At 42.3% G+C, this 20,117-nt stretch overlaps 1 protein-coding gene across 1 annotated transcript; it reads left to right on the forward strand.

The window, feature by feature from the left end:
• Positions 1–3,049: 3,049 nt before the first annotated feature.
• Positions 3,050–6,966, forward strand: LOC118427843. The gene is made up of 3 exons (XM_035837815.1): positions 3,050–3,319; positions 6,365–6,596; positions 6,916–6,966. The coding sequence occupies exons 1-3, from the start codon at positions 3,158–3,160 to the stop codon at positions 6,948–6,950; spliced, it is 429 nt and encodes a 142-aa protein (XP_035693708.1). The 5' UTR covers positions 3,050–3,157; the 3' UTR covers positions 6,951–6,966.
• Positions 6,967–20,117: the final 13,151 nt, after the last annotated feature.

Raw genomic sequence — 20,117 nt, forward strand, 5'->3', positions numbered from 1 at the left:
CGAGCCGAAAGCGCTGCCGATTAGGCCAAGCGCTCTCCCACTTAGATAACCCAGCAGTGGGTGGATGTCTGTGGGGTCTTCTCCCATGACAGAGGATAGTGTCCAACCCACGCTGACCTTTGTTTCAGGAAGGATACAGTGTGTGCTACAAATCATGTAACAAATGCCCTGTATACAAATACAGGTCATCTCTGATGTACCTTTGCCATGATCCCAGGTAGTGTCAAACCCACGCTGGCCTTTGTTTCAGGAAAAACACAGAACTTCCTTTACCAATTGCCTAGGGAAAATGGTGTCTACTGCAAATTATGTAACAAATGCTCTATGTGGAACACAACAACATGCCATCTCTGGTGTACCTTTGCCATGATCCCAGGTAGTGTCAAACCCACGCTGGCCTTTGTTTCAGCAAAAATACGGAACTTCCTTTACCTTTTGCCTAGAAAAAAAAAATGGTTTCTGCTGCAAATCATGTAACAGCTGCTCTATGTGGAACACAAAAACAGGCCATCGCTGATGTGCCTTTGGCATGATTCCGGAAGTTAGTGTTAAATCCACGCTGACCTTTTTTCAGCAAAATTACGCAACTTCCTTTTTCCGTTTTTCTGGGATCATGAAACAAATGCTCACAAAAGTTATCACTGGCTAGAGGCATCAAAGTGTCGATCTGACATATGAGCGATGAAAACATCGTAGAACCGTTTTCCAACATATCTTCATTTCTATTGTAATGAAACAGTGATGTCAACAGGCACTCCAAGCCCAGGGCCCATTTCACCCTGTTATGATGACGATCGAATCTTTAAAAAAAGGTGAAATTTCATCTGGACCTACAACGGAAACGCACGTAGGCCACATCTGTAATTAAATTGGGGGAGTTACGTGAATCACAAGTTCTCAAAACACAGTGGATGTCTGTAGTACTCTGTACTTCTGTACAAAAACTGGCATCGTGAGTGGCGTAACTGGTAGAGCGTTGGGCCCGGAACCTAGAGGTCCCGAGTTTGATACTCGCCATGCCCCGGGCGTTGTGCCTTTCAGAAATGCACTTTACCCCGCCGATCCTCTTTGACTAAACTACGGCTTGGGTACGCCAATGTTCACATATACGTGTCAACATGCTTTTTTTTTCTCTTTCTTTTTAGAAAGGGTGGTCGGTAGAAAAAGTTGAAAAGGGAACATCCTCAACAATAACTCCAAGTAAAAATGTGTAAACTAGTAATAAAACGTCGATGAAGATTAGAACTCCAGGTGTCACTGACGAAAAATAGTAGATACTATCTGAAACGTCTGACAGTTTCCAGAATCATATCCAGTTGCTTGCGCAACTGCTTTTTGGCATGGCATATAGCAATGCATAGTTATGCTGATGTAATTATGGAGACCTACAGCCCCACAGAAGGCCGGCAAATCTACTAAATAACGACTGAGTATAACACGTAACTAATAAACAATCCTGTGGTATTAAACGATCTTCCCGGGATTATGTTTCATTTTTGAAAGAGCCACTTCCGTAATTATATAAACTCCGGTGACTTTTCGGGGGGGTAATCATTCATATAATAAGGCTGTTGTTTTTCTTCAAGTAACTTTCTCTGATTTGAAGTGAGCTGTATTAGATCCTACACCCACAAGGGACACACACTTGGCTCCTTCTTGTAGTTTACAGGTGACTTTCCGGAGGGTAGTCAGTCACTGTAAGAGGGATGTTGTTCTTCTTCAAGTAACTTTCTTTGATTCGAAGTGATTTGTCTTAGAACGTCAACCCTTAAGGAACATACTTGACTCCCTAAATGGATGCTCCTTCCTTCGATCAAAACAAGAAACCAATTAGAAGTTACCTGCGATATTATTTTAATGAGAGACTAGAGATATTGAAACAAGAGAGAGTGAATCTTCCTTGCGTTCCTTTGAGGACAATAAGTTGCCCCTTAAGGGCAATCCGCCCACATTCGTCAGAAGGAGAGGTTTTACTTAACATCAAAGGGACCGAGACACGCGTGTGGGAGGTAAGGTCTCAAAGGGACCAAAACGCACGCATTCTTAAGTTGTGACGACTATCTTTCGTAAAGTCTTAATCGTTTTCCTCCGAAAAACGTTAGCTATGAGAGATTTGGTCACGTGCAGGGCACCACACAGCACAACATCAACTGAAGTACACTCTAGGCTGGGCTGGAAGGACATTAAGGCACGCAGCAACACTATAACGCCATACTTGTCTACAAAGCTCTGAACAGCAAACTCCCACCCTACATATGCTAGTTGTTTGTCTATTGCCGAGACCAAAGCACAAGAACAACCAGGCAAAGCACAAGCAATCAACTTGCTGTCCCAAAACCCCACCGAGAAACCTTCAGAAGAGCCATCGCATACCGTGGACCCAACATCTGCACAGCCCCAACTCTGGCTTTCTCTAAGACACTCTTAAACTAAAGGAAACGTCCGAAATGAATGAACTTGATTCTTGTAGCAGCCCTCATTGAGTCACTATTAGGTATTTTGTACTATGTATGTATAATTGTGTGCATAAAGTTACGACTTTAAATGATGTTAAATGTATATACTTTGTCTAAGGCTTGTCTTTTACCTCATGACCTCAATGAAAAGCGTCCTGCAGGCCGATTTGAGCTTTCATGTATGAAACAAAAAGAATCAAAGCAATCACGACGCACGACAGGCTTCGGAAGTCCCAAACTGAAATATTGACTCCCTAAAAACCAAACACTTCACCCGGACGGAACTCGCGACGCTTTGAGAAAACAATCCACGTGTCTGGTCCCCGCGTTACCTACGTCATGGACAGGGGGCATACGTGGGCAGCGTCACGAGGATGGTTACCAAACCGTTCGCCGCCGCTACAACTCCGCATCAATGGTAGAAAGCATCTTGTTGGAGGATGGATAAACAGGATTACTCTGAATCCCGGGATGAGCATCATCCGACCGTGGGGTCCATCAGAGATTTCCGAGAACGAGTGGGTGTGACCTAGTTTGCGGTTACCATGACAATGAATCAATATCATAACTTGTATAAAGGCGGGTGAGGATGGTACTTTTCATCAGTCCCTTCTGTTCTTGGATCAGAAGCTTCGTCAGTTTGTGTGAGTTGATTTTTCTCCCTGCTTTCCTCGTCAGCCGAAGGTTCACCGTTTGCAGCAATGATGATCAACAGGTTCGCTCCGATCGTTCTGGTGGTGGCGGCGACGTGGTCCATGGCCACCGCCGGGCCGGCCTGGCGGGAGTCCTCGGGCCCTGTCGCCTGGTCTGCCGAGAAGGTCCGCCGCGACGCACCTGTCCCTGACGGACTCCTCAGCGAAGAGGTGAGCACAGAACCTTCTTGTTTCCACATGCCGGGTTGTCACTATCTCAAGCTTAGTCTGCGGGTTTTGGGCGATACTTGTACAGAAAAAAAAGTGCTGATAGATCTTGTTTTTTTCTGCTAATTCTTTGAATTTTTGTTGTTTTATCTTGGTTTTCCATCGTATTTTATACAGTTCTTTTCTAAATTGATTTCGCTGGCCTGGTGCAAATGCACCATGTCGTGCAGCCATGGCTGGACAGCTAGGTGCTACGAGCGTTAAAGAATTTTGATCAAGGCATCTGACCTTCTGCTACCGCACGAGGTTAAAGTTCCTGAAACATCGTTAAGTAATTGGTTATAACCATTAGGACCCTGGTGGATCCGTTTTTTTCCCATCCTCTTCTTGTTAACGGTTCAGACACCAACGAGAGGGATACAAGTACAGTGTGTTTACCACCTGTATCTCCTACGATTTCTGTTTAGAAGTTACAACGGTGGGTATTGTGGCAGTGGTTGGCTGGTATAGATTAACCCCAAGATGTAGAAAAAATTACTCAGGTGTAGCGAGTGGCCAGATAGCTGGCTATGGTAATTTAGAGAGATAAGTCAGAGGTCCAGACGCGTTGGCTTACATTCCAGAACTCTGACTGACACAAAGGTCGATCGTTTTTATTGTTATCTTAAGTTAATATAAACCAGATGGGCCAGGACCCCCACATGTGATGGGACCTGGTCATTACGCTGCGAAGTCAGCCCCGTCATCAAAGCTCCAGATGATGTATCAGTTTAGAAAAAAAAAAAAAAACTTGCCACAACTTGCCACTTAAGTAACGCAACTTCAGCTGCGACACCTGTTCCTAGTGCGTTTGTAGCGATCTGAAGATGGCACATCGCGCTTCTGCCTGGCATGATCCGGAGAATGTAGCAAAGGACACTGTTGCCTTCGCCGTACGTTAGTTTTAGTGACCCAAGTTTTCCTTTGCCATATATGGAATGACGTCCAACTCTGTATCTATGTTCTTACCGGCCTTAGGCCGCACAGCGTTGTACAACCCCACTGGTAAAGATGTGTACTTACCTAGATTTGAGAAAAGTAGGGGCATTATTTGTCCAATCGTGGATTCTACTGTCCGGTGAACAAAAAGGTTGCCCAAGGTCTATGTATGGTTTTGCCAAATTTTACGACTTAAATGGAAGAACGATATTAAGTCAAGTTGTACATCAAGTTGATAGGCAATTGCCTGGAAACGAGGAAAGTCGTAACATTAAATTGCTTCGTGTGGTATCTTGGGGATTCAGTTCTTCCGACAGATGAATACAAACCTTAACTGTACATTTCTGCCCCACTGGGCTAAGCTCATGTTGCATGTCATTAACCACATACATATTTGTGTATATATAAACGTCTAATATATTCACGTACATACGCCATAAGCAGTTACTCAAGCAACTGGATATGATTTTGGAAACGGTCAGACGTTTCAAACAACATCTGGTGCATCCGTTGTTTTTCGTCAGTGTCTTGGCGTATCTTATTACCTGGATGTCTAACCTTCATTGACGTACTCTAGTACATTCTACCTCTTCTCGCTTTTTGGTAATTACAAAAAAGTATTGAGCTGTATGATTATTTAGGGTCAGTTCATGGAAGGCTATAAGGGTTATGGATTTATCTTCATTGTTCAAGTGTCTGAATTGGAGAAGTTTACCTAAAATGATCAACATCTCTTTCACATTTACAAAACTAATATCTTTGATATTGTCCATACTTATATCCATTGGACAGGCAGATTCTCTTTGTTGGTTCAGCACAAACTTGTCTAAATTACCTTTCTATTATCCATTTTGTATTTATTCATTCATGTATGTATGTTGTTTACTATTCGTGTTTATGCCTAAGTTTTTTAATAGGAGGCTTTATATCAGTAAATTGTGCTTTTTGCCTGATAATCACAAAATACATGTGAATAAAAGTTTCAAAAGAAATACTTAACACATAGCCAAACATAATGCTTCTATCACTTCCGTCATACAAATCAACAGTAAAATGGTCTTCGTCTTTTGCTTTTACCTAAACTGAAAAATTAAATCACCCGAATGAGGTCATTCTGCGTGCATGTTTATTTTACGGGACCCCTTATGTTTATTTTACTCCGCCAACTTCTGTAACCCAGATGATGAAGGTTTAGTATTAAGTGCCCTCACCAGGGGATATGGAGAAATATATATCAAGGGTCACTATATAAAATCTTTTTGATCCCGCTACATTATCGAAGAAAAGCTTTTGGAAACCTCCCGGACAGATGAAAGCCAGAAGCTTTGGGAGGAAATCAGGGACCTTATGAAAGCAAGATCTACCCGGTGCAATGGCGTAGTGGGTAGAGTGTTCGCCTTGCATTCGGGAGGTCGTGAGTTCGATCCCCGGCCGAGTCATACCAAAGACTTTTAAAAATGGTACATGCTGCTTTCTCTGCTTAGCACTACCAGTGGACTAGCCCCCTGCTGTAGTGATTGCGTTGTGTGGCCCAGGGCTAATGAAACAGAGATGGGCGCCGCCCTATGCGTCATCAGGCGCGGGAAGGGTTTAACTTTACTAACTTTATGTTAAGACCTAGGAAACCTGTAAGGTACTTTTTCATCTCTTGTTTTGGAAACTATTTTACGAAAAGGTGACTTCATGTGCAAAAGAAGATGTTCCCTGATTAAAACTTTAGACACACCCTTCAGCCTACCTCAGGCTTGATGATCCTTCTGTCATGTTACACGTGACCTTACATTTGAAAATTGACGTTAGTTGCGGATCGAATTGCCGGGAAGCTTCTACCACCGCCTGTACGCTGTATAAAAAGCACGGGATCATTTCTCGTTAACAGCGTCTAGAGAGTAAGATGTTCACTAATTCAAACTTATACCCAGCCTTTTAGCTTCTTCGGGCTTGATGATGTCCTTGTTATTTTTACATTTGAAAATTATGTAAGTTGCGAGTTCAGTTTCTTTAAAGCCTATACCGCCCCCCGTCTCGGTCGAGCGCTCTAAACCGCGTGATCATTTCTCTTCCTTACAGCGTATGGGGGAAATAACGGACAAGATGATGGACTGGGCTATCATCCGGGAACTTATCATGTCAGAGGTCAACTCCGCTCTGAGGGAATCGTCTGCCACCCGGGAGCTCGTCCGGTCAGAGGTCAGCAAGGTTCTGAGGGAAACGTCGAAAACGACGAAATCGCTCGTCCAATCACTGATGACGATGCTGAAGGACGGAGATGACTTGGAGAGGGCGGACCGTCGCGACGATGGTAGGTGCCGTGCTTTGTGTAGCTTCTACAACTGAAGTACTAGGTTTCTGGGTTTTGATGCAGTGTCAGCATCGTGTATGGGTTGTTGATAATCTTATCAAATCAAATCAACCAGATATCGATCGATTTACTTGTACACAAATATGTCATATTCTGAATCCAGAGATGGGTTGATCTTGCAATTGATGTCGATTTATATCCATCCAGATAAAAGATATATGTTCTTCTCTTAATAAGAGAGCAATATGTCACATTTGCTTGTAAATGTTTGTGTTCCCACCTAATTATATTAAATCAGCTTACTTTTGTGTCTGTTTAGGGCAACCTCGTCTAACATTCCCTAGACTGGGGTAGAGTTTTCATTGGCGAGGTGAGTTGCACTGTTTGCCCCTGTCACTGTTTGTCCCTGTCAGGGATTTAAGTTATTTTAATGGAAAATTATGCGTTAGTGTTCTTCCGTAGGAAAATGTACTTCGTCTTTTTGATGCTCAACATTTGTAAAGATATGTTGGGAATTATGTTGTGTTTCATGTAAAGTATTGTTTCCTTTTCTACATTATTATGCAGCAACTAGTATGTATTTGCCGTATCCTTTCATCGCCCTTTTAAAACACCTCAATGTTTTAAGGCACTTTTTGACAGTTTTGTCTTTTCTATTCGCAGCTTACAGAAAGGATGGTTTTACGGTCTGCAACACTCCAGTGAGTTTGCTACAGAAAACACGTCGTGACATCGTTGCATCGTTTTCAAGAGTCACTTCTACGTGCTAGTATAGTTAATTCTTCTGTGTTGAACTTCAAGTCATTAGTTTTTATTAGAGATAAGAATCTATTTTTCTGTACCAAATTTCTTGAATCTATGACCTGATGGATCACGGATTTGATTACCTCTTCTGCTGAGCGCCAGGTCAACCATAGAAGGTGTTTCCACCCACGTGACTGTGACGTAAACATTGTCCGCCATGTTGGGTGGTTAAAAGTGGAGGTTAATTTGAATGTCTGGCTTTACTAGTTTTAGCATGGTGGCTGTGACGTCACGGTGCGTCACTTGCAAACATCCAATAGTTGACCTGAATTCATGTGAGCAGTAAAAACATCCTTATAACCACAAGACTGGTTTGAAATGTTGCTTCAGTTATGATGTATTCCATAAAAACTGTAAACCCTCCAGGTTTTCTGTTTGTTTGAGTTTGTTTGTTTGATTGTTTGTCAATATGTGAGCAGAATAATCAGAGACGTATACCCGACGAGTCATCTTCGATACCGAAGGACTATCAAACAGAAGAGTCAAAGAGAAGATGTTGACAGATGTTCAGACATACAGAACGTTGTAAGATCAAGCCTTTGGACAAGATCGTCTCACAGGCATCATTACACGAAGGTAATAGCCAAGCAGATGTTAGGTGGAGGATAATGGTGTTAAATGCCTACAGGAATTCCTTTATTCTCCAAGCAACTAGTTTATCGGACATTTTTGTCGGACATTGGGCATAAAATCTGTCAAAAAGAGAGCCATACAAAACACCTAAAAAGTTCAAAACCAGCCGGAGCCGAACGTCTGATTGGAGAACAGACTTCTCTAAGAGTCGCCGGGCCGAGCAGTAGGAGACGTGAGAATGACAGATAAGACGATAAGAATGCCGACTACCATCCAAGCTGTTTGCAGATTAGGCCACTTTGATTTGATTACATGGGTGACGTCCTCTGGGAACCCCTAAACTGATGCGAGTGTGAAAAAAAGTTTGGCCTAAAAGACTTGCCTTCATTCTGAAATCTGCGTGATCAGGCAAATTACATGTAAGTAAATGACCAAAATCACACAGAGTAAACCGAACAATAGATTCTTCATTTTTTCACCTCGGAATTTACAAAATGGAATTCAGTATTCTATGGCATCTTTTATATATTATTTGTGCTTTTTTTATTATAAATCTACAACACATATTCGCTAACTTTGCAGCTGCTTTGTACGATTTAAAGTCGGGTTGTAAAGTTTCTCAAACAGCCGAAAATATATGCGGGGTGGATGTCATCTACATAATCAACATGGATGGACATCCCAGGTTACTATACACATTTTTGTCACGCGGCGGCCATGATGGATCTAAAACGAGTCCAATGAGGCAAACAAAAGACTGTCCATCACAATTAGCAGTTCAACCAATGATAGCATGGAAATTAGAAAATTGACCAATAAGAGAATGGCTGCATGTCCGTCACATATTTGCATTATTATGTTTTTATTTTGCATATCTTAAGGGACTATGGGATCAGTCTACGCTCCTCTAAATTACTACATCTTTCGGTGCATAAAACTAGTTATAATATTTATCATTTGATCTTATATTGTGAAAATGTGTGTGGTTTGGGGAAAAACTAAATGGGAGCTGATTTTAGAAATAACTTTTGTCTGTTTGGTCTATCATGGCCGCCGCGTGAGAGAGGCGTATATGGGTCACTCAGATTCCATCAAACAGAACTTAATCAGAATCTCTGATCTGTGACGTAGTTTGACGTCACACACGCATTCCTTGCCAACTGTCTTGATCCCATTGACGTATGACACAAGATCACAAATCCTATATACATCCGATTTAAATCAGATTTATATTCAGGTCCTTAATTGCCTAAACCGAGCAGAGAATTCTGTTAACTGTTCATTCAGTCTGTCTTTTCTTCTATAGTCGTGTTCTTTACAATAAATGATTTAAAACGGCATCCACAGAGTCTCTTTGTTTTTACTTGTACGAGTGATATAGACAGCGCAAGTAATACAAAATTGTTGTAGAGAATATCTTAAGTTTTCTAACCCGCCGGTTTCCTTTGCAAGATCACCTAATTGTTTGTTTTTTAGACACTCATCTATTAGTAAGAACCTTAAACCGGCCCGTAACAAACTCTACAGGTATTTAGGAGGTTGAGTGTAGTCTTGAACCTAACATGGTTGAGTGATGGTTGCATCGGCATGTCGGTTTATGCATTTCTCCTTTCTCCAGCCAGAGTGGCTCCAACAGTCTCTGGTCACTGCTTACAAATGATGCCAATATTAGAAATTAGAATATTAGAAATTTGTGGAAGGCTAATTATAATCAACAATTGACCAGAGAGTTAGCCTGGCAGACATGGCCCTGTTAGTCCCTATAGAAAACACTTTCCGACTGAATAACCCCTCTTATAAATTATCAGGCCTATTTGGGCCAATTTGTTTTTCCCAGTTTAACGGAGACCAGTGACGTCATCATAGCCCGTTTCTATGTAATGGTCTCAATGATTAAGGATTCCTTTTATTTTTGCCTGCGCTTTTAAGAGCTTTTTTATTGCAATGTACAAAGATACATCTAAACACCAAATGAGAGACACAAAAAGCGGTCAATGACCGCATGCGTTCTTCACATCATTCCAGTTCAGAAATAAAATGCCCAAACCTGTACCACTTACTTACTACCTCAAGAGCTACCTACCACTCTTACATCACGGCCATGGTATGTGCAGAGTTGTCAACAACGGTATTTCCCCCGCAGTGCCGGGTACAAAATTAATTCTAATCAATTCATGGAATCATCAACAAACAAACAGACACACACACGGATACACACACACACACATACACAAACACACACACGGATACACACACGCACACACACACACACACGCACACACGCGCACACACACGCACACACACACAGATACACGCATACATACAGACACACACGCACACACACACACACACGGATGGATACAAACACACACACACACACACACACACACACACACACACTGATACACACACAGACACACACACACACACACACGGATACACACACACGGATACACACACACGGATACACACACACGGATACACACACACACACGCACATACACACGAACACAAATTATATAGACAAATGCACACACGCGCGCGCGTGGTTTAGAGTTATGCCTTTTGCTCTGTGGTTGCCTTTTTTTTCGTGTAGACTTAGAGGCAAAAGACGACAGTCTCTAAAAGATAAGTCACAGATGAGCTCTTAAAAACAAGAATTATAAGCTCTTAAAACCGTCCACAAGACAACCTTAAGACATAGCGGAACTCTGAAAGATGCGACTTAAAAGACCTTTAAAAGTATGACTCAGGCTTAGTTGAACTTTCTTACTTGACTTTTAGCAAAGGTCGCCCCCTGGCTCCCTGAGGGATTAGACAGGATTCTCCATAATGGACCTTCAAAGTGTCTGTCTGGTTTCTCACATATAGGCCACATGATCAGGGGTTAACGGATTGTAATGAGCGCTGGAGATGCGAGTGGCGCTTCCGGGAAGTACCTGACCTGGTTGGCAAATGTAGCGTGAGGTTAGGGTTAGGGTTGGGGTTGGGGTTATGGTTAGGGTTGGGGTTATGGTTATGGTTATGGTTAGGGTTAGGGTTGGGGTTGGGGTTGGGGTTGGGGTTAGGGTTAGGGTTGGGGTTGGGGTTGGGGTTGGGTTGGAGTTGGGGTTGGGGTTGGGGTTGGGGTTAGGGTTAGGGTTAGGGTAAGGCTATGGGTCAGGGTTAGGTGTTATGTTTGGGTTAGTGTTAGTGTCCACAGCGCGACCCTTTCTTTCAAAATTCTATCAGATTACCGTGGCCCACAAGAGTGACACTTTTTCGCGTTTCGCATTAAAATGTGCGTGTTTCTTTTGTAACATATTACAACGCCATCAGGGCGGAATTTACCGTGTTACGCTCTAGATGTGCGGTATGTGTGTGGGTGTGTGCCTGTGTGTGTGTCTATATATGTGTGTGTGTGTGTGTCCATGTGTGTGCGTGTCTATGTGTGTATGCGTCTATGTGTGTGCGTGTATATGTGTGTGCATATGTTTGTGCTTGTTTGTCTATGTGTGCGTGTGTCTATGTGTGTGTGTGTGTGTCTATGTGCGTGAGTGTGTGTCTTTGTGTGCGTGTGTCTATGTGTGTGTATCTCTCTCCTCTCTCTCTAATAATACTATAATAAGTACTAATGCTACTACTACAACTACTACTACTACCACCACCACCAATAGAACTACAAATGCTACTAAAATTCGTACTAATACTACCACTACCACTATACTACTACAAACAAGTACATGCACTACCACTGATATATTATAAGTCCCTGTGCTTCAGACAGTTGAAAACATTTTTTTTGATTGACTAATTTATTGATTAATTAACTGATAAGGACAGAACCCTCGCCCCCCGGGGCTGACCTTGAGGTGCCAAGGTCACAATCCAACAGCCAAACAACCGACTTATTCATAAATCATTGACTAAAATTCACAACAAAACAAATAACGTTATCAAAACTGCAGAACTAATATATGTCTAACGTTCATTGTTACCAAAGAACGGGTATGTGCAGGGTAAGTTCAGTTATCAAAGCCACACCTGAATTTGTAAATTACTTAAAGTATAAATTCCTTAAGACATGTAGAGAACAAACAGTTTTCAAACTGTTGTAAATTCTTCAAAAGTTATATTGTTCGCAAATACACACACACACACACTCACCCCGCTGCACTCACGACAGAAAGTGCCAGAAGTACCATTTTCTTACAAAACCTTGGTATACGCAACCGCTACTCAAATACCAAATATCGTGACATTTCACCCACACCTGCTCGAGTTATTGATTGACCTACATATTGGGACACACACAAATTTTCCAACCAAAACATAACCTTCTTGGCGAAGGCAATAAGAAGCTTGCTAAGATAAAGATAGTCCCAAACCATATTTCAGGGCCGTTGGTTCTTATCCAATGTGTCTATGGTACCGCCTTTACCTACCCAACCGAAGTCAGATACCCATTTTAAAGCCTTTCCCAGTGTCATAAAAACGATAGCATGACATGACTCGAACCCAGGACCTCTGGGTTCCGGGCCACACAACCTACAGTTATGCCACACGACCCCACGTATGGAGAATGGTAAAGTGATTTGTAAACCATTGTATCGTGCAATGAAATGCTTTGTTCGAAATTTAAATATTTGACTGGCTGATTCAAATAATAATCTGCAGGCTTCTGTGGACTTTCTAAAGACCTCTTTAAACTTGAACTTGTTACGGAACATTGCTCTTACGATGATGGAATAATGTGTAATTTGATATTCCAGGCTAATTCTTTTAATTCACTTTCTTTCTTTTAACTGAGTTGGATTGTCACACAGACCTAGAGACTGTTGTTCAGATTGTATGAGGAACAGAATATATTTCAAGATGGCTTCCCTACGTCCTCCTATAGAGCTATTTTAAACTTTATCAATAAACTTTATTACAGATCACAAACCACTACAGTCAGGGAAAGAAAACATTGTGTTTACACCCTGCATTGGTATAGTTTTTATAGTTATAGTTTTTAAAAATTATTCATCAATTTAAAATATACCACGAACACATTGATGAGGCAAGAAAATGCGCAAGAAATGTTCGAAACTTATCACACTGACGTGTTGTACAGTTCAATGGCACAGTGTACGAAAGAGTTCTGTAGGCACATTGATTGTGTGGGGGCTTAACGCATCGCCCTTCAGAACCCTGGCGGAGTTGTCAGGCAATTAAACTTTAAACATCTCAAGACAACACCTGTCAATATGCCTATAGGGGGCTATAAGAGAGATGGGGCCTCCCACTACATGTATGTTATAGGTTAGAGTTTGCAACCCAACAAAATCGTGTGATGGTTCTGTGCATGTGGATATCTTTTTCTTATTAGGTCACACTGATATGATATATGGATGACATCCGCGCGCGCATTAATTTTTGCATGTTCTTAAAACAAATCGTGGCCACATGTCGCCCAATAGCATTCCTGGTCAATCAAAAGTTTAGGCTCCCCAGGGTAAGGGGACCACAGCGCCCCGGTATGTCGCAGCCTAAAGCGAAAAGGCGCAAAAAATAGAGGAAAGTCTTCCAGCGGTCAACAACTTTTAAACTGCCTTCTTTATGTCAACAGAAGTCCTGTAAACACATTCGTCTCCAAATGGAATGGCACAATACGCAAAATTTGTCCGGTAAAAGTAATGATGAAACGACACAAGGTAATCAGAAATGGCATACTTCACCCCAAAGGCATATAAGCCAATACCTCAGTCTCTCGAGCTCTTGGTATGAAAAGAACCAAAAAATCTCTTTTCAACCATATAAGATTTATCTAAACTCTCATACAGTTTGAATATTGATATCGGGCACCTTGACTTTGAAAAGTCATTTTCCAAATCAAAAACAGCGACGCCTGCAATTCTTTGCAGTTTAACCTGGCTGTGCGCTAGCATAATTTCCTTTCTTATTTATCATGTCTTTGTCTGAGTCCCTGCATATCGAGTTATAGACATGCAGGGGCTGGCATTCGTTAGAGAAGTAAAGAATTCTAGTATCTTTCACAACCTAAGGCGACAAGCGTTTCTTAAAAGCCCCTCTTAGTAGTACCCTATTACCTTACCTTCGCAGCCTGCAGACCACCATTAAGTAAAGTACTCCTCGCCCGGACCGAGCGACAACATAAGCGTCGCCATGGGAGCTATCTCTCCCGGACGACAGGCCAAACGTTGCCATGGAAACGCCCTAAATATTGACCCGAACGCTGCAAGGCCGCACCCGGGGTTCGGGAGATGCGCATGCGCTGTGTAGCCCACTTGAAGTCCCGGGATGTTTGATCAGCGGCTGTTCAGCAAACGTGTGTAAATCTGCTTAAAAGCAGTTCAAAAACCCAGGGGAGGTCAGGGAGGAAACAATAACAAACGTAGCAACGTTCTACGGGGAAAAGAACGCTATCTTTGTGTGTGCGTGCGCGTGTGTGTTGTATACGTGTGTGTTTGTGTTTGTGTGTGTGTGTGAGTGTATGTGTGTGTGTGAGTGTGTGTGAGTGTGTGTGTGTGTGTGTGTGTGAGTTTGTGTATGTGTGTGTGTGTGCGTGTGTGTGTGTGTGTGTGTGTGTGTGTGTGAGAGTTTGTGTATGTGTGTGTGTGTGCGTGTGTGTGTGTGTGTGTGTGTGTCGTGTGCCTGTGTGTCCGTCTATTTGTGTGTGTGTGTGTGAGTGAGTGTAAAATGTCTTTACTAACGTTGGTGTTGAGAAAGACACTAAGGACGAAAGCTATGGTACGTTCGGAGATCGACCCAAATCGACCGTAAATTTCGCGTTTCTAACCTTGGATAGAAAACTTCCTCCTTCCCTTGTAAAGTCGATAGAAAGCCTACACAAGAATCACCCACCAAAATATCTTCTCACGACAAATGACAAACAACTACAAAAGAACTTACATGTCTCGTGAATTCGAACATCTCAGTCATGCCCGGTACGTGCTGTTAAGTGTATTTTCCCATTTATACCCTACTAGAACAACCCTTAACTGCAGTGCTGACATACCAACATCCAGACGACGTCGTCTATAAGTGTCTACCAGCCCCTCGGGTCTAAGATATCCTGATCCCATCTTAACTGCACAGGGTTGAAGACGTCTTTAGTGTCGTAAGAAAACCTCTTAACCTTCTAAGACGACGTGCGAAGAATCTTAAAACTCAAGAAGTAAGCGAGAGGGTCCCAGTAGGTCTGGGTAATGCGCAATCTATATTTCAAATTAGGCAATATATATTCTGCATCGTGATATCGCAGTGACAACATTTTAGCCTAAAACGTGCCTAATGTTGACTTGTATTGGGCTGGTATTATAAGTAAGCAAAACATTGTAGCTGACCAATAGTTTAAACTACGTGCCTAACGTTATTTTTGTAACATAAGCACATAGACTTAAACAAACAGTTGGCAGATAAGAGAGCTAACACACGGATACATTTATTCCAACGTCACTTGTTGAATAGCTGAGCTGATTTCCCCGTACATTGAACCAGTATTATGCCATATAGTATACATAGTGTCTATCTCGTGTATCATATACAGTACATCCAATGTAAGCTATGATTACATGTAGCTGCACATGCACGGTTCTTAAGTGGAGTTTGGCTGCCAAATTGTACAGAAGTCCTTGTATCTATACTACTACGTCTCAGACACCGACTTAAATCACCTTAAGGTATACTCAAGTGACCCCCAAGAAAGCCCTACCTGCTGGAGCCACGTGATTCGTTCCCACGCTGAAATTATAGATTTTCTTTCTTGATTGATACATGTGTACCTGACTAAAACATGGCGAATCGTTTCACCTGCATTCCACGCTTCAATCCGCCATGTCTGTTCCACTGACAAGGTGTACAAAGTGCTACCGCTGCCGCGTACGTGTGTGTAAACTTATATACATATCCCTCCCCTAAGTTATGCATTCGCCCAGTTTATACCTATTCGACTGTCTAAAACAGAGCCAGTCTTAACACAAATCTTACCTGTATCTTCAAGTTTCGATCAGCTGTCTCTAAGCTCCTCCAGGTGCGCCAAGTCACCTTGTTCAGCCCACACACCTGTGAACAGGTGAAGCCATCATACCTGCCGTCAGTCCAGAGTTATAAACTTCCCGCACAGTTCATTTACAGCAGGCGAACAAACCCGTCGCTTGGTGCGGTTTGTGTGCTCGGCTGTTTGTTCTCGCACCTTGTGTGGACCCGGGGCAAACATGGCGTGTTTGCTGGGGGCTTGTGGGGGCAGGTTGGGCCGCTTTGTGGCAAAACACGCTACTTCGCCATATCGTAGAAACTACCCGCCCAAACTTGAGTTTTGTATGGCAGGGGGTTGTGTATTGCCGTGTGTATTGCGGTGTTGTAGTGGTAGGTTTGGATGTACGTATCCATGTTTGGCGGCACGCAGGCCTAATCTCCAAGCAGATCCTACGGTAGCATAAGATAGAATCAAAAGGTGCCAGAGGAGTGAAGCCGGCTTAGGAGTTTGTTTCGCTATCGCGGCTACATGGCAATTGTAAACTTCTTGGCTGACTACACTCCTTGACCAGTTTAGTACTATCTTATGCTATTGCAGGATCTGCTTGGAGATTCGTGAGTACTTGTGGCGACAGTATCCATGTTCGGCAGCACGCAGGCCCTCCTTTGTCTGAAAACGCACGCTGCTGGACATATCGAGGAAACGGGACGCACCCTGGATTATTTTGGGCACAGGCCATTGACATGACTTAAGTTGATATTAAATTAAGTAAGCTATCATTTACTAGGTGGCTATGACAACTTTAGACAAACTTTCAGAAATGTTGTGCGTGTACATATGAAATCCAAAGAATACGCACTGATTTGCGATAAGATGTGAACAACGCTTCTGAGTGGTGGGGTTTAGCCCATTGACTTGTGTATGTACGTACTACCTTTTTTGCTAGGTGGTTATTACAACTTAAGACAAACTTTCAGAAACGCTAGCTGTTAGTCTATGAAATTCAAAGGAAAGAGCTGATTTGCGATAATATGATATGAACAACGTTTTTGTATGGCGGGGTCCGGGTTAGCCTACTGCCAACATTGTCATTGTGTAGATTATTTAATTTGCGGTGTTCTTTTGACAAGTTTGGCCGCCTTTGTCACAAACTTGCCGTCCCTTCAAGAGGGAACACGCTACTTTCTGATAACGCGGAAACAACAAGTTGGGCTCCACGTGGGGCTTGCATATTTCCGCAAAATTGGTCTTTGGTGGGGTTGCTGTGACGATTCCCTTTGTTAGAAACTTCGGTCATTTCCTAAACAAAAGATAACTTGCGATGACTGGGCAGGTACCTGGACTTATACTTACCTGAGCTACATAATAACACATAGATAGGCTAACTTCGGAAAACTCGTGACAACTTAACAGAGAAATTAGCATAGGGTAATTTGCTTACAATACTATCATTGTTACCTCACTTAAGTTACTATGTATCATCATATTCACGATCAAACCACTTGAATGGAGAATACTGTACAATCCTGCATACATGTGTAAGTACATTTACCTAATTGCTAGGAACACTTTAAACGACTCTCTCCATTTTCAAAGCTATAAAGAATTTGATGTCTTAAAAATTTAAAAAGATATCTCACCAGTCACAGATGTACACCTGACTCTCTGACCGGCTCAGACAAAACGGACGAAATATTTCGATGAAGTTATGAAAAAGGCACAGGTAATGGTATCGTCCGTATCCATAGCGACGTTGCATAATATCGTCTCAGTGGCCCACATGTTGACGGCAAAGCTTTCAGACTTTGTTTGCTGTGGCTAATTATTATAAAAAAGTAATATCAAATCTATCAGAGACAAAAAAATAAGATAGTAAAACGCTTAGTCACGTTAATTTCATAAAGTGTTAGATATGGATGATTCATATAATAATTTATGATACACATATAAACTTTGTAACATTCATAAAAACAGCATTGAGAGTAATCAGTTGCTAATGACTTCACATTAACCGTTTCCATGACGACCGTTGCCTGTCGTCTACAGGAGACGTCCTTGTTACGTCATAGTTCCGATAAGGCCCGGTATCAATTTCCAGACGTGCAATCATAATAAGATCAGGGGTACATTAACTAGAATCCTACGTGCATGATTGGGGGTTAAATGAGATTAAGTTAATTCCTCCTATTTGCAGGTCAAGGACATACGATTAATGCTTCCAAAGGCGTCATTTCTGTTTTTATATCTCATTAATATTCCTTCTCATGTATTACAGAAGCGTTTCTTTAATAGAACAAGGTAGTCCTATAGCCTTTTAAATGAGTCCTTAACTCAAGAGAGAGTTCTAGGAAGTAAAACACGTATGCTACTAAACATTATACGATAAAGTACCCACTACTCTAGCGTACATCAAAAAGCATTCAGTGTTGTGCTATACGTATAGGGAATGTACGGGTAGGGTTTGCTTGGGTACCGGTGTAGTGAGTGTCATATCATTTTACAAAACATACATCGCGTAATGCAACACAAAAGGTCGGCTGATTTTCTATTTGTTGAAACGTTATCCATTACAAAGTAACACTCCCTTCTGTAGTGGAATGCCCCTTTAATTCTGATTAAAAAACGAAAAATTAAAGCTTATGCCGTATACCCAACACAATACATGCTGTTGAGTTATTTTTGGTCCGTTTTGAGTTTTTGTTTTTTTTATATCTTACTTTTCGTTCCCCGACGCTGCACGTTTGAGGAAATGTGACGTTTGCCTAACCCAGGCCCGCTCTGAATGCCAGCCACCCCACCGCTTTAGGCTTAGGTACCATTTCCGAAACGGGGCCCGTTCGGGATGTGTGCGGAAAGGAAAAATGAAGCTGTTAATATACCAAGGAATATACACAAATTATGCTCCTAGTTTTTAAAAGTCATGTGTGTTTTGTTGCCTTTCGTATCATATTTTTCGTTTCCGAAAGCTACCGGACCAGGCCCCAGATTGGCCCTGTGACCCGGGACTAACCCAGGCCCGTGAAAGCTCGCCCACCCTGCATGCCTCCCGCCCCGCCGCCCTGCCGGGAGAAGCCGGCACGCTGCCGACACTGATGGGGAAATGATAGCCGACCGGATCCAGGGGTCAGTGGGGGTCACCGGAGTTACCTGGGTGTGGTTCTGTTGTGTACACATCGTGCTGACGTCTCCAAGAGACATGCAGTTTCTCAAGATATGTAGTCATCACTTAGTTCGTAATATCAAGGACACTCACACGCACGCCGTCACACTCACTCACAAACACATAATCATACACAAACACGCAGTCACAGACACACGCACATACACACACATACACGCGCGCGCGCACAGGCGTACACAGACACACAAAGACACACACACGCACGTACATACATACACATACGCGCGCGCGCGCGCAACAAAACTTTGTTACGATTTAGAACATTTTACGTGTTATGTATGTAACGTTATTGTTGTGTTTTAAGCTCATATTTTACATAGTGTATTGCATTACAATTGACAAATTAAGAGTCAGATGAATCCAATTCTGGTCGCCTTAAGACCAGGTTCTAAGCAGATATTATTGGGGAAGTTTGTAATCTTACATCTCTTGCCTACCGGACAAAAAGCGAGAAACGTGATCCGATGGCCACGTTCCTGAACCAACAAATGGTCTTCAGCAATAAACCATTTTACACCTCGTAAAAACCAAGGCAGAACCACACTCGTCTGCTTGGAGACCGCAATGCTAACGTTATATCATTACGCCGTGGAGTGGGGATTTATTGACCAAATGTTTGGTGGCGTTGTCATGGTGATTCTGTAAACGCCCGGCCTAGCGTGACGTGCGGTTTATGCTAATGTTATCATCAACTGGCCTTAAGTGAGGCTAAGACCAAGGATGTTATGTATTCTATATAAACTTGGTACGATTGAAAAGCAAGACCTATAAATTTATCTACATAAGACATTGTCTACATTATGCCACTGTATAAGACGCATAGGAAAGTATCACCTTGAAGTATTTTTCAACATATTGCGGCCATGTGGTTTAAAACAAACTTTATTAAGATCACTACTAACAGTAAAAGGTGATGGTTAAGGAATGTGATCACAGTCTACAAACTTTCTCTATCATGAATCTTAAACATAACATGAAGTACTTGAAGGACACATTCATTTGT

Source organism: Branchiostoma floridae, chromosome 12 (assembly GCF_000003815.2).
Source record: "Branchiostoma floridae strain S238N-H82 chromosome 12, Bfl_VNyyK, whole genome shotgun sequence".
Classification (NCBI taxonomy): Eukaryota; Metazoa; Chordata; class Leptocardii; order Amphioxiformes; family Branchiostomatidae; genus Branchiostoma; species Branchiostoma floridae.

What these genes read in the sequence shown, in the direction of transcription:
- LOC118427843 (XM_035837815.1), top strand. Translation starts at nt 3,158, where the DNA reads ATGATGATCAACAGGTTCGCTCCGATCGTTCTGGTGGTGGCGGCGACG. An exon ending in ACGGACTCCTCAGCGAAGAG is followed by an intron (nt 3,320 to 6,364) that starts GTGAGCACAGAA and finishes TCTTCCTTACAG; the next exon opens with CGTATGGGGGAAATAACGGA. An exon ending in GGCGGACCGTCGCGACGATG is followed by an intron (nt 6,597 to 6,915) that starts GTAGGTGCCGTG and finishes GTGTCTGTTTAG; the next exon opens with GGCAACCTCGTCTAACATTC.